The 15,113-nt window shown below is 43.0% G+C and overlaps 1 protein-coding gene across 2 annotated transcripts in view; it reads left to right on the forward strand.

Moving 5' to 3' along the window:
• Positions 1-15,113, forward strand: part of CCND2 (cyclin D2) — a 40,051-nt gene that overhangs the window by 15,761 nt on the left and 9,177 nt on the right. Inside the window, exons 5-6 of one of the 2 annotated variants that reach the window (XR_003943315.1) lie at positions 3,994-5,553; positions 9,935-9,942. Coding sequence is in view for 1 of the 2 variants with exons in the window: in XM_030214183.1 (XP_030070043.1) it covers positions 3,994-4,146 (153 nt within the window). In the remaining variant the exon portion in view is untranslated. Of the gene's footprint in view, positions 1-3,993; positions 8,564-9,934; positions 9,943-15,113 lie in introns of those variants that run through there. The other variant, XM_030214183.1, reaches the window with a different exon arrangement.

The raw sequence follows: 15,113 nt of genomic DNA on the forward strand, positions 1-15,113 counted from the left end.
TGTGAGCCCTTGGACCACTGCCGAGGAGCAGCAGCGGCAGGCAAATCACCCAAGCAAATAGCAAGGTTGAACATAACAGGCAGGAACCACAGGATAACTAGAAGAGACTTTAATAGTAGGCAGCAAACAATCACATCCAGGCAAAGTCTGTAGGCAGGTGGCTACCAAAAGCAGTAATCGGGTCCAGGCAATGTCTCTAGGCAGGCGGCAAACAAGGGTAATCCATAAACTAACCAGAGTCTTTAGGCAGGCAGAAAGCAAAGTCAAAGCCCAGGTCCAGGAACAGGCAGGGTCAAACACACAGGAAACTTTCAGAGCAGGAACTCGAACAAACCAACAGGAACTCATGGAAGACCTTTGATACCAAGGCAAAGCAAGCAAGGCTCCCAGAAGCTAATAAGCCCCTCAGCAGCTGACACTCAGCTGCAGCAATCACCAGCCAAGTAAGGTTGCTGTTCAAGGACAAACCAGCAGAGCAAGTCTGGCAACATGGAAAATCTGGACCGGACTCTCTGAAGTCTGGAACATGGAAGACAGCAGAAAACAGTCCATAGCAGCCACCAGCGGGCGAGGAGAGCACCCACATGGAAAGCAGTCACAAATGTGACACCCTCTGCCTTCTCTTTCTGACACAAGGACAGGTTTATGTATATTTTGGACCCTAAGCTAAAACATTTAAGAGATTCCCCTCAAGTAGGAAGTAAATTTTAGGCTCAGTAGTTTTTCTCACCTGCTTTACTCTATTGTATGCAGTGGTAATATTAATGATAAATATAAAACAACCAACAATAGTTGAAGATAATGATATAAAATAATCATAATTTACATCCCATTTACTAAGCTGCATGGCTGTGTCGACATTGCTGCACAGCTTAGTAAACGGGGGGGGGGGGGGGGGGGGGGGGGGGGTTGTGACATATGAGGCCCTAAGCTAAAGCCTGTCTACTTTATAAGCAAATCTGGCCCGGTTCTGACCATTGGTTGAAAGAATGTGCAAACCTGTTGGTAACCTACAACGGAAAGGACTGGATACTGGAAAAAGAGAAGGGCTGTTCTGCTTGCATGTGAAAGGGAGCCTAGGAGGAGCAAGGGATGAGGAGAAAGACCTCCCTCCCACCCCTTTCAGCCTGCACACCAATGATAGAAACATACCAGGATTCAATGAACTTTAATTACTTCTGTACTTAATAAAGACAACTGCTTATCTGCCAGTGCAGTCTACAGTGAAAATGTGCTGCAGTCAGTAGATTAATGCATAGAAGCTTGGTTAGGATGAAGAAGTAGACCGGGAAATGCTAACAGATTAATGAAGGAAGTTATCAGTGGGGGCTGCTGTTAAGATATGTTATTTTAGCACAGATCCTATTTTATGCAGTGAGACCTAGTTACTAAGAACCGGGCTAACAGTAAAATAACACATCTTATCAATGTAACTTCTCCCCTTAATTAAAGAAAAAAAAGAACTGTCTCTAGAGATCACTGCGATATGTAATAAAAATGAACCAGGTATAGGACAATCAAGCCATTGTGACATCACTGATGAGGTTGGCTCATTGTTGGAATGAGGCATTATGACATCACAGTATCAGCTCTGGTTAAATCATTGCTATATGTAACGTGAGCCAAGTATAGGACAATCGAGCCATTGTGACATCACTGATGAGGTTGGCTCATTGGTGGAATGAGGCATTATGACATCACAGTATCAGCTCTGGTTAAATCATTGCTATATGTAACGTGAGCCAAGTATAGGACAGTCGAGCCATTGTGACATCACTGATGAGGTTGGCTCATTGGTGGAAAGAGACATTATGACATCACAATATCAGAGCTGAGCCAAGTATAGGGCAATGAAGCCAATGTGACATCACTGATGAGGTTGGCTCTTATTGGTGGAATGAGGCATTATGACATCACAATATCAGCTCTGCTTACCAGAGACTGAAACTCTTCACACTAAGGGGGGAAGTTATCAACATGGGCTAATGTTAATAAGTGTTATTTTACCACTAGCTCGTGTTTTACCAGTAGCTTGTGTTATTTTAGCACCGATCCCATTTTATACAATGAGACCTAAATAACATATCTTTAATGATAGCCTCTGTTGATAACTTCCCCCTAAGTCTCATTGCATAAAATGGGACCTGATCTAAAATAGCTCAGCGCTGTTATCGAACAGGTCCCTCACTATGCAGCATCAACGCTGACAGAATTGCCCCTGTACTGGATACCTTCTTCATTCAGATCTATCTCATGCATATTCACTGTAGTAATCCTGAAAAACCTGACTGGCTATGTTGACCTCCAGGAAAGGCTTGAGAATCACCGGTTTAATCTCCAGGCATAAGCAATCACCTAGATATTAAAGGAGAGGAATCTGAGGTCTGTGTGGCAAGGAGTCACTGCAGGCGAGCCACTGTTTCGTGGCCCCGAATGCCTGCCTCACTGGCTCACTCTTCACAGCAGCGACAGCATCTTCCTTTGCTCTTGCAAAAGTTGTCTCGAGGTGTCGCAGTCCTTTTTGCTGTGCCCCGGCAGGGTCTAGCGTTAAACTTCCAGATTAATTTTCCATGTGCTTAGTGTTAAGAATGGGTCTTGCATCTGATGTACCAAAGCAGTTTACACATTAGCTACTTGTTTTACCTGCAGCTGACTCGTTTTTTGCACCTGGGGTAATGGAGGAATAAGAAATCCTTTTTCTAAGTTGCATTAGCAGCAAACAAATGGGCTAACACCCTCGCACATTAGTTTTTGACTTATGTGCTAACCACACGTTTAAATTTTTTTTTTTTTTAATAATTTTTTTTTCTGAGGTGTGTCAAGGGCGGGGAGTTCCTGTGCTATCTGCATTACCATGTACTAATTGGTTAGTACACGGAGAATGCGGGAGTCCATACCGCCTGCAAAATAGAAAGCGGTAAATACGGCCGCAGTAATATTTTAAAAAGGGCAAACATTAGTGCACTGCCATTAATGAAAGAATTGGGGGAAAAAAGGCATTTTTATGACTGCATTAAAAATGGCCTGAGAGCGCGGGAAAGACCCACATAATGGTGCAGTAAGGCAAAATTTCTTACTGCAGCTTGCCAGGATCACAGGGAGCTGCAGTGGGAATGGAACCTGGTCCCCTGATTCTCAGGCCACTGCCCTAGGGCTACTTGTCTGTTGCAGGACATGTAATACTAGCAGTGATTTTATATAAATAGCCCGGATTCTATATCGCGCAGCGTAAGTTGCACATGCACATCCAATCATATTCGGATTTGTGCTCGCAACTTACTTAGCTAACAAGCCAGTCGGCGCCAATAATTTCCAATTAACAAGTGATTATCGACTCTAATTAGAATTTACGCGCATAACTGTGCAAGCGTATTCTGTAACATGCGTGTAAATTCTAAGCTGCTTAGCTGGAAAGGGGGCGTGGCCATGGGTGGGTCATGGGCATTTCTAAAATCTGTGCGTGCCTAATTTAGGCGTCGGCATTTACACCCAGTTTTAGTTGGTGTAATCGCCCGCTGTAAATTTTGTCGCGCAGATGGGTGCTCGGTGTATTCTATAAACTGTGTTGAAATTTAGTTGTATTCAATAAAGTGTGCCTAAATTTCGGCGTACCTTACAGAATACGCCTAGGCGTATTTTTTCCGGCACCGTTTTTTTAGGCGTGATACATAGAATCTAGGCTATAGTGAGTTTTTGTGGTTAGAATGCTAAACGGTCTAAAACCTTCAACCCCACTTTCCATCTTGCCTTGTAAGTGAGCCAGAGCCAGCTGGAACACTTATTTTCTGGAATGTTCTCTTTACCTGCTTGGTGCAGTCTGGATGAACGACAGTAGTTCATTTCACTTAGACCGTGAAAGCCTTTCGCCTCCTTTTTCACGGGCAAGGCGTGCTTGGCAGCTTTGCATTAACTTCTCTTGTAGGTGGCTTGGGCCTTTCTTCTTGAACTGGTGCAGTATTCCTGTGCCCACTGCTGTCTCTTGTCCCTCCTCAGGATTGTCTGAAGGCCTGCCAGGAACAGATCGAGTCCGTGCTGGTGAGCAGCCTACAGCAGGAGAGGCTCCAGCAGCCCAGCGACCCCTCTAAGGCATCCGATGAGCTGGACCAGGCCAGCACCCCGACAGACGTGCGAGATGTCGACCTGTGAGAGCGGCCATGCCCGGTAGCGTGTGGCCTGCGTTTGCCCCACCATTTTAGTCTTTGTTTTATTTTTTTATCTTTAGATTTTTTTTTTAATCTGCTCCAACCTAGGACATATTTAAAGCTATTTTAGATATAAAAAAACAAAGAAAACATTGAAAAGTCTAAAAAAAAAAGAAAGAAAAGGCTTTTTTTTTGTGCCTGTCATTTTCAGAAGGGAACCCCCTCCCCCTCCATCTGGCAGGTAATTGTGCTCTGGCTTGTGTACCTGCGGCAGGGGCAAGGGTGCTGTAAGGAGACCCCATTGTATGGCTCTCCTTCAGATGTTTCCTTGGTTATTGTACTGTGCTATATCTGGCCCCCTACTCTCTGTTAATGGGGGATGGTACTGTGCACATTTAAAGCTCCATGACCCCGCTGTAGGGAAGGGTGGAGGGTGGGACATGCCTTCTCCCTCCTTCCCCTGAGAAAGTGATTGATTGAATTATTGTGAGCGCAGGCAGGACTTTGGCTTTGGTTACCTCTGTCCTTTACTTGCAGAGATGGAAAATCAGTGTTGGTGCTGTCTGCAGGAGCTGCTACCTAAGAAAAAAAATAATGATGCTTTTATTAGGGTTTTTCCAGTTTTGTTTTGTTTTTTTTGCAAGATTTTCTTCCCTCCCCCACACTCCCACTCCTTCGTCCTCCAGGTGTGGTTCAGCCCTTGTTACTGCCAGAATTCTGGCATAAGACTGCTCTCACCTTATCAACTGTGAGCCAAGCCAGAGTAAATTGTTTGATGGAGGTTCGGCAGAAAGGCTTGCTTGGAGTCGTCTGAGCTGTCGGCCAAGTGACAACTCCAAGTGAAGCTGAGATCCGTCACTGTATTCTATCTGGGCACAGTATTTCATGTCCCAGTTCAGGGCAGGTAACCTTGCCCCCTTCCTGAAGACCCACTCCTGCACCTCTCTGCCCACCTTTACTATAGGGGAGGTGATTTCTTGTGCAAGCCTAACGTCTTAAATCATGACAAGGGATCACCTTTCTGAGCCCCTGTCCCTATCACCTTTTGCCTGACATTTCTCCCTCTGGAGGGGGAAAAGCACTTTGAGCCTAGTTCCTAAAGGATTAATGCAGTGGCTTTTGAAAAGAAACAAACATTTGAGCTGAAAGCAAAACACAGGGCAGAAGAGAAGAAAACGCAAAGCGTAGGGGAAGATGTCTGGCTGTCTTTAGCTGTTTTTTTGTTTTTTTAAATCAGTATCTGGTGGATAGTTTTTTGGGGTTTTACAATTTTTTTTTATGGGTGCTTTGACTGGACATTCCTGTTGACAACATTCCGGATGAGAAATGAGGGAAAACAATGAATTTTTGTAAAAAATGATCCAGTGCTGAAACTGGTAGGTGCACCACTTTAGTCCTAGGGGGGATCTTTGTTGGATAGAGTGTACAGAAGACACACACAAAACCCAGCAAAAGCATCATGCAGACTTGAATATGATTTCTAATCCATCTATATTCAGATGGTAAGTAGAGTTGGGGAGGGAAATTACACTTAAAATTGTGGTTTTTTTCCCTAAAATGTAAGGATTCCTCTTGGTTATCCCTTGATGGTATTAACAGTTGTTTCTTGAACCAGTGTTTCCCAACCTTTCCCAGTTTAAGACACGGCTGCATTTTAAAAATGTGCAGCATTTCACCCTCTGCAGAGCAGAAAAGTTGGGGAAGCCTGCCAAATGCTGGAAGGATTAAGTGTGTGTGGGGGGGGGAGGGGCGCTCTGTACAGCATGTGAGCTCTACAGAGCAGGGTCCAGCTGTCTGCGCTGTGCCTGCCGCCAGTGCTCATGCTGTGTCTTGGAAGGAGCGAGGCACATGGGATTACATGTGTGTTCAGAATAGAGCTCCTGCACATTAACAGCCACTGCTGCCTTGTGTTGGACCTCGGCAGTTGGCGGTGCGGGCATTGCCTGCCATTGCTTGCCTGATAGAGTCTGAAAATACGCAGGCAGGGTGGGAGACACTGTCTTGACAACTGTTAAGATTTATAAAACAGTTTTTTTTTATTAAATGTGGATGACAAATATTGAGACTATAAAGAATATTTTGAATCTTTTTATATCAAGTTCCCCCTCTCCCCTTTGGGACAAGCTCTTCCAGGTTTGGTTGGGCAAGAGCAGAGAATGGAGTTGACAATTTAAATTCATTGTTAATTTTTTTTTTTTTTTTTTTTTTTTGCTGCTAAGAAGCTATGAACTCATTTCATTGTTCACATTAAGAGAACCTAGCTGTATTGTTTCACTGAGTGTGCTGCTATTTTGTAAACATTTTTATAATATATTTTACTGCTTAAAATTTGAAACCCCGAAGTAGGTTGTAAGTAGAGCGAGATGAATTTCATTTTTTTGTTTTTTTGGTTCTTACTTTACTGGAAATATGCTTGTTACAGGTGATAACCTCCTTCAAGTTTTGTTTCCTGGTGCCTTTCTGCAATTGATGGTCAACGTACCTCAGGTTTACTGGACAAATTTTCATAATACCTCATCCCTTTACAGTTTTGGCTGAGTGCCTCTTAGATCGGTGGTTGTGAGCCATATCTGAGGCCTGGTTATCACCCCTTAACCCTTCTACACAAAGGGGATAAGGGCCTTTCACCATAGGCTCAGGGCTGTTGCAACCATTCTGCATTCGGGGGGACATCACCCTCCCCCTCTGGTTTAGAATACCATAGTGGGAAAAAGAATAGGTTTAAATACACGCATAGCACAGGAATGTACTTCTAAAATATAGCATTACGCATTGTACAGAGAATGTAATCTTTTTAATAACAAAGCACTGTACATCCTTTGTAGAGGAGGGAGAAAGAGATCCTGGTCCCTTTTTCTGGCTTTTTTGGGGTGCAGCAGGACTGCTGGGAGGTCCTTTTAGCTCAGGCGCTGGAGTCTAGATTCTGTGCGATGGTGCTGGACTCTCCACCCCCTGGATCTTGTTGGTTCAGATAGCAGTACGCTACAGTGGGGCAAAATGCAGTGTTGAAAGAATTCAGTGTGACCAGACTGGGCAGGAATGAGTCAGTGAAGCCCAGGGTGGTGTCTGAGGCCTTCTTTTCCCATATGAGGTATAATATTTCGCTGCTGGTGCAGGAAGCACGGTCTTATTTCAAACAATGAATTACTTCACCACCCAAACAAGAAAGAGATTAGTCTGTGGAACAGGTAAAGAGGGAGAAGATCCTTAAATACCGAGAAATGCAACTGGAATCAGAGAAGGTGTGGCGAAAAGAAATATTTCCTATTGTATAAAAGCCGTTTCCAGGCCCACATCTTCTGTGCTCCAGATGGAAGCTGTTTTTGGATACACGTACGTAGTCTGGTAAATGTTAACAGTACGTTTGAGAGGTTAAGCCGGTTCTCCACCAGTTCCCTGTCTTAGGAGTGAGGTTCATTGCCGTCATGGTATGTGCCAAAATTAACTCCTCTGGAGAACCTCGAGAGCAGAGCGACCAGAATTTAAAAAAAAATAACAATTTCAGAGATTCTTTCATTTTAATTTGCTTTAAGTCTTTGTTCACAAGCACACAATGAATACTGTAAGCATTTTGTACAGATTTGCCCTCTGTGGCCTAGGTCTTAAGCTTATTTTTAGTTTCCTCCCATCCTACAATTTGTACTTGATTTGCCCCCTACTATGTTGGGATTTTATGGTTCTGCAGGTAAATTAGCCCGGGTGCTTGACTGCTGTAATTTGGACTGTGCACACTTGTGAGAACGCTTCATAAAGGTGGAGCTAGATGCTTTCTACTTAAAGGGACCAGGATCTTAAAAGAAAAGCTCCTGCTGCTTGGTTTCCTTATGGATCGTCCCAGTAGCGAAGGATCCAGCCTGTAGTTTAATCTCATTGGGTTACCTGACGCTTTTCCATTGGTTTGAGAAAACCAGGTGTGAACTGCAGTTTGCTGATAGCATGAGCTAAACCTTACACAGCTCCTCGCAGTGTCATGGGCACCCTGTGTATATGTTGGGGGGGGGGGGGATTTCCAGTTCCTCCTGCACCCCAAACTGCTACCAGGGCTACCGAGAGGGGTTTTTTTTTTTCCACAATGGTTCCCCCTCTTTGATCTCAGTCTTTCCACTGCACAAATTTTCAGTTCTGGTCTATATCCTTGATGTAGCCCTCTCACGGCATGCTTTTCTAGCAGGTGTGGATGTGGTCGGAGAGAGGCCCGTATGACAAGAAAAGCAAATGGTCCCTGAAAGTTTGAGAGTTTGTGTTTAATGGAGAAGACAGCTGCCATATAGTTCTGGTGACATGTAAAAGGTTTTGTCTGTTCAGTGTTAAGTTGTATTTTATTAATAACCTATTTCTGACTAGTTTAAAGGATGGTTTTCTGGTATGTCTTTCAGAGGGACTGGGTGTGCTATGAATAATAAATTTCACCTTGACCTAAAGCGTTTGGACTGTTCTTACTTCTCTCATTACTCGAGAAATACATTGAAAAGGAGAGTCCTCAAATATTCCCTGATAGAGGGAGCTTTAGCTGCTGAAAGAGGGCAAACCAGGTGCAAAAATAACCCCTTGCTGGAGGAGAAGGTGGAAACATTTGTGGGGCAGAACCATTGAGCCATATGCCATAATGAAAATAATAACGACCCATGTTGAGATAGAGCTTTGAAAACGTGGGATTGGATTGCTTTCACCCCTCCCTACTGAACTCTGTGTACCTGCTGGAGGAGTAGCCTAGTGGTTAGGGTGGTGGACTTTGGTCCTGGGGAACTGAGGAACTAAGTTCAATTCCCACTTCAGGCAGCTCCTTGTGACTCTGGGCAAGTCACTTAACCCTCCATTGCCTCATGTAAGCCACATTGAGCCTGCCATGAGTGGGAAAGCACAGGGTACAAATGTAATAAAAATCAATAAATTTTACACATATCTGAAGTGGCAGATGAAAGATCCCAGCCACAGCTGTTTCTGGGGATGACACTTTGGGGGTTTTTTTGGCAAAGAAATGGCATTTCCACACAGGCTGGCTGCCACCCCAGTGGTAGTCTCTCTATAACTTCTTAAATCCAGCTGTATGAAGCATTTCCCCCGTACAGCCAAAATGGGGAAACTCCCCTTACTACATTGTGTTTGCAGCAGGGTATTTGCATTCTTCATGCCAGGTGCCAGCTGTGTTAGAAAGATGTTTAAAACAGTAGTGTGGTGGAGGAATTGTCTCCCTGTGACCTCTCCTGACCCCCTTACCCTTTTCATGTTTGTTGAACCCAGTCCAATTGTGCTATCATCCTTTTCAAGAACCAGCATCTTCTTTCTCCTCCTGTCTGTTGGACAGAGGAATGTTCTGGGGATGAAGTTTTATGTGTGTTTTTCAAGAATAAGGACAATTCAAATTTTCTGGTTTGTTTTTGGAAAATGTGCCCCCCCCCCCCCCCCCCCTTTTGTTTATTTCACACATTTATGTTAAAACCTGTTTTTAAGTTTAAGAATTTTTTTTTAATACATGGGAATGAATTGCACACACATAAAATTAAAATGATTTAGTAAACTGAATGTAACCTTTGTCCCATAATGCCCTTTGACCTTCCTTCAGTAGGTTGACACTACCGACAAGCCCCTGCACCTGAGAAGAGGGGACAATGCTGCATTTTGTAGTCTACTTCTGAAATGTAAGAAGGGGTAGGGGATTGCCATGGCTGTATTTCTATATCCTCTGCTCCCTTCCCTGGTAGCTTTAATGTTGAGTATGGACCATGGATCCCCTATTCTGAAATGAAGGGTCCTTAAGCTAACACTCCATAAATGCCATGGGTTATAACCAGGTTGAGCAGTGTTGGGGGAGGCAAGTTTATTAAGTAACCCCACCTCAGCTCTTTTTTTTTTTTTGCAAAAGTCAAGAACAAATCCCACCACATTTTAATACGAGGCAGCCTGAGAGCAATGCCGGCCTCGTTTGCTGGAAAGTGGGGTCATGTGTGAAAAAACAGTTGCTCAGTGGTAGGACCATCCTGGCAGTTATAACAACCCCTGCACCTATTGAAAGAAGCAAGAAACCAAATTCATCTCATGCAAGGTGACACATATTCCTTGAGCAAAAGTGAAATCTAAACACAAAATGCGTTATGTGTTTATCCCAGGTAGCAAATACTGATCTCTCCTAGACCACATGACAACAGCACCCCTGCTTCAAGATGTTGGTATGAAGAACCCTTGGGGATAGCAGCTGTGTCAAGATAAATCAATACATACATAACGTGCAGTGTACAGAACAAGCTGCTTAGGGCGGTAATTTTATTTTTTACATGGGCCGGGCAGTTAGCGGCATTGTACTTATGCTGACAATTACCGCCCAGTTAACGTGTAAGACCTTACTGCTAAGTGAATGGGTGGCGACAAAGTCTCGGGCCCAAAATGGATGCGTGCCAATTTTCATTTTGCTCCATGTCCATTTTCAGCCCCAAAAAAGGCCTTTTTTTGCAGGTGCGCTGAAAAATGAACCTACACACATCCAATACACGTGTTTACACCAGCGCAGGCCACTTTTTGGTGCACCTTAGTAAAAGGCCCCCTTAGCCTTACAAAAAAGTTCCATAGTTTCTAAGTGCTTTGAAAATATACCTCATGGTAGCTGTCAAAGCGTCTGTATAAAACAGTCTGACAAATACTGCAGCTATTGCAACTAATAGTAGTAGTAGTAAAATGTACCCTCATATGTTCAAACCTGATCAGGAACAGGTACAAATGTGCGTGTGTCACTATGCCAGACAGATGTGTATTTTATAAATGTGTTAAGTGCAATTCACCCCACACGCTGTCTACACTACACCTCTACAGGCTTCTTGTGTGTACCTTGTCATCCCCACATACTTTTACATGTGTGTGATTGGGCTATTTTTGCCAAAGCCCTTTTCTGCACATAAAACAGGTTTTACCCCCCCCAAAAAAAAACCAGAGAACTTTCTTCTGCTGTTTCATGTTTCTAGTAAGTTCCTTTATAGTTTCGTTGACACAGCTCGATGTAAGCGCAATCTGTTTGCAAAACGTTTCTACTTGGCAGAGATTTTAGTAAGACTTCCTCAGCTTAAAGCTTATTAAAAAAAAAAGTTTTGTACCACTTCTTGGCCTAATGATGCGTTAGCATCATTGTCGGTCTGAGTGGGCCACCGGCAAGCGCTAGCACAGCTTTGTAAAAGGGAGAATAGTTTGGATGGCCCTTGCCATTCTTTCTGATGAAGATGCTTCTTTATTCGATTTTTTTAAATTTCCATAGCTCTCAAACTGATCAACTTTGAAAGCATAATTCCAGTCTATTTTCATGTGGTGGAACACTGATTTTTTAGGACCATATGAAGATCTCATTAAAATGTATTCCTTCTAAATATGTGGGATAAATTAGATCAATGTTTATCTGCTGCCCAGCTATTTATTTAAAATCCCTTTTATAGCTCTTAAGCAAATACAGCCACAGGCCATGAGTGTCATTTTCTTCAGTTGGGAGGCAAGTGATCAGGGCTGGTGGCCAACCTGTGGACAGTGTGAACTACACACTGAAAACGACACTAACCAGAGTGATTATAAACACTGTTATTTTGCAAATATTTTTAGAACAGCCGCTACAGCGATTTGTTGTAATCATTTTTAGTTATATGTTGGAACAAATTGGAAGGATAACTCCTTTCTTAATTCTCACTTTTGGTGGCATTCTGTGTCTTACAGCTCCACAAATTTGAGCAATCTTTAGCCCTCAAAGTGCGAAATTCCTTATATGTTGATAACGTGTGGCTGCCCTTTAACAACCTATCTTTCTTTAAACAAGAGTTCTTCATAGTGCTCGAGTGTAAATTGCAGGTTTTGCTTTGAATGCATTCACAAATTGCTTCCCCCCCTACCCTCCTCCCTCTGTTATTTTTTGCACTTGTATCCCACATTTTCCCACCTACTAACCTATAAATGTACTCACTCTGCTGCTCCCCAGTATCTCTCCACTCGTCCTTCCTTACACCCCTTCCCGTGCACTCCGCTCCATGGATAAATCCTTCTTATCTGTTCCCTTCTCCACTACTGCCAACTCCAGACTTCGCTCCTTCTGCCTTGCTGCGCCCTATGCCTGCAGTAGACTTCCTGAGCCCCTACGTCTTGCCCCATCCTTGATCATCTTTAAATCTAGATTGAAAGCCCACCTCTTTAACATTGCTTTTGACTCATAACCACTTGTATCCACTCGCCTCCACCTACCCTCTTCTCCTCATTAATTGATTTGTTTGCTTTATTTTTTGTCTACTAGATTGTAAGCGCTTTGAGCAGGGACTGTCTTTCTTCTATGTTTGTGCAGCGCTGCGTACGCTTTGTAGCGCTATGAAATGCTAAATAGTAGTAGTAGTAGTAGATTCTACATGGAATGTTGCTACACTTTGAAATTCTGCATGGAATCTTTTTATTCTTTAGAATTCTAGAATCTTGCTGCTCTTTGGGGTTCTACATTTTTTTTGTCTATTAGGTTGTAAGCTCTTTGAGCAGGGACTGTCTTTCTTCTATGTTTGTGCAGCGCTGCGTACGCCTTGTAGCGCTATGAAATGCTAAATAGTAGTAGTAGTAGTAGATTCTACATGGAATGTTGCTACACTTTGAAATTCTGCATGGAATCTTTTTATTCTTTAGAATTCTAGAATCTTGCTGCTCTTTGGGGTTCTACATTTTTTTTGTCTATTAGGTTGTAAGCTCTTTGAGCAGGGACTGTCTTTCTTCTATGTTTGTGCAGCGCTGCGTACGCCTTGTAGCGCTATGAAATGCTAAATAGTAGTAGTAGTAGTAGATTCTACATGGAATGTTGCTACACTTTGAAATTCTGCATGGAATCTTTTTATTCTTTAGAATTCTAGAATCTTGCTGCTCTTTGGGGTTCTACATTTTTTTTTGTCTATTAGGTTGTAAGCTCTTTGAGCAGGGACTGTCTTTCTTCTATGTTTGTGCAGCGCTGCGTACGCCTTGTAGCGCTATGAAATGCTAAATAGTAGTAGTAGTAGTAGTAGATTCTACATGGAATGTTGCTACACTTTGAAATTCTGCATGGAATTTTTTTATTCTTTAGAATTCTAGAATCTTGCTGCTCTTTGGGGTTCTACATTTTTTTTTGTCTATTAGGTTGTAAGCTCTTTGAGCAGGGACTGTCTTTCTTCTATGTTTGTGCAGCGCTGCGTACGCCTTGTAGCGCTATGAAATGCTAAATAGTAGTAGTAGTAGTAGATTCTACATGGAATGTTGCTACACTTTGAAATTCTGCATGGAATCTTTTTATTCTTTAGAATTCTAGAATCTTGCTGCTCTTTGGGGTTCTACATTTTTTTTTGTCTATTAGGTTGTAAGCTCTTTGAGCAGGGACTGTCTTTCTTCTATGTTTGTGCAGCGCTGCGTACGCCTTGTAGCGCTATGAAATGCTAAATAGTAGTAGTAGTAGTAGATTCTACATGGAATGTTGCTACACTTTGAAATTCTGCATGGAATCTTTTTATTCTTTAGAATTCTAGAATCTTGCTGCTCTTTGGGGTTCTACATTTTTTTTTGTCTATTAGGTTGTAAGCTCTTTGAGCAGGGACTGTCTTTCTTCTATGTTTGTGCAGCGCTGCGTACGCCTTGTAGCGCTATGAAATGCTAAATAGTAGTAGTAGTAGTAGTAGATTCTACATGGAATGTTGCTACACTTTGAAATTCTGCATGGAATTTTTTTATTCTTTAGAATTCTAGAATCTTGCTGCTCTTTGGGGTTCTACATTTTTTTTTGTCTATTAGGTTGTAAGCTCTTTGAGCAGGGACTGTCTTTCTTCTATGTTTGTGCAGCGCTGCGTACGCCTTGTAGCGCTATGAAATGCTAAATAGTAGTAGTAGTAGTAGTAGATTCTACATGGAATGTTGCTACACTTTGAAATTCTGCATGGAATCTTTTTATTCTTTAGAATTCTAGAATCTTGCTGCTCTTTGGGGTTCTACATTTTTTTTTGTCTATTAGATTGTAAGCTCTTTGAGTAGGGACTTTCTTCTATGTTTGTGCAGCGCTGCGTATGCCTTGTAGCGCTATAGAAATGCTAAATAGTAGTAGTAGTAGTAGTACTATTTGCAGGTCAATGTGGCTTACAAAGATCTGTTATGGCATCGCCTAAATAATAGAATTGGTGTTATAAAGAGGTTAAAAGAAGACAAGAGGATTTGTTCAGGTCGTTGTGGAAAGATAATTCTGAATGATGCTGTTTAGGTGTTGTGTTATAGTTCGTTAAGGGTTCTGGTGGTAGGCTTTCTTAAAGAGGAAAGTCTTCAGGGATTTGCGGAAGTTGATTGTTTCCTGTCCACTGGTATTCTTTGGTGTGATTATTTCTTGTAATTTGTATTTCCTACCCCTGTTATTAAAATGTAATAAAACATTTCTAAAAATGAACTTATTATCAGAGGGAGCTCTGTGCATTTATGCAGCCCTCTCTGTCTAAGGGCCAGACCCGCAACAGATCTAGCAGTAACGTATAACTACTGTGTAGGATAGGTGGGGGGAGGGGGAGGTAGTGGCGGCCGGCGAGACCGGCTAACACGGAGCGGAAGTGACATTTTCAATGACCCGCAACACGTGCACAAACTAGTGTCAGGCACGGAGAAGCTGATTGGCGGATACAAGTCCCCCTACACCCGCCCCTCTCTAACCCTGACCCATCATTACTCCCTAAGCTCCGCGCCCCGCTTCTATCACTGACCAATCACAAGCCCCACTATCCAGACCCGCCTCTATGCACTGGCCAATCACAATCACAGTCCCCACAGCTTCCCACCCCCTCATTCAATGACCAATCATAATAGACGTATTCCCGCCCTCGCAATCACTGGCCAATCACAATCTCAAACTCCGCTCCCCTCAGCGCCGACCTTCAACAGTTACCCAAGGAGGCCGCCTTTTATTCATTGACCAATGAAAAATTGTCATGAGTAGCCAATGAAAAAGAGCTTTACATGGGGGGGTGAAGT

The sequence above is a fragment of the Microcaecilia unicolor genome, chromosome 9 (assembly GCF_901765095.1).
Source record: "Microcaecilia unicolor chromosome 9, aMicUni1.1, whole genome shotgun sequence".
NCBI classification, from domain to species: Eukaryota; Metazoa; Chordata; class Amphibia; order Gymnophiona; family Siphonopidae; genus Microcaecilia; species Microcaecilia unicolor.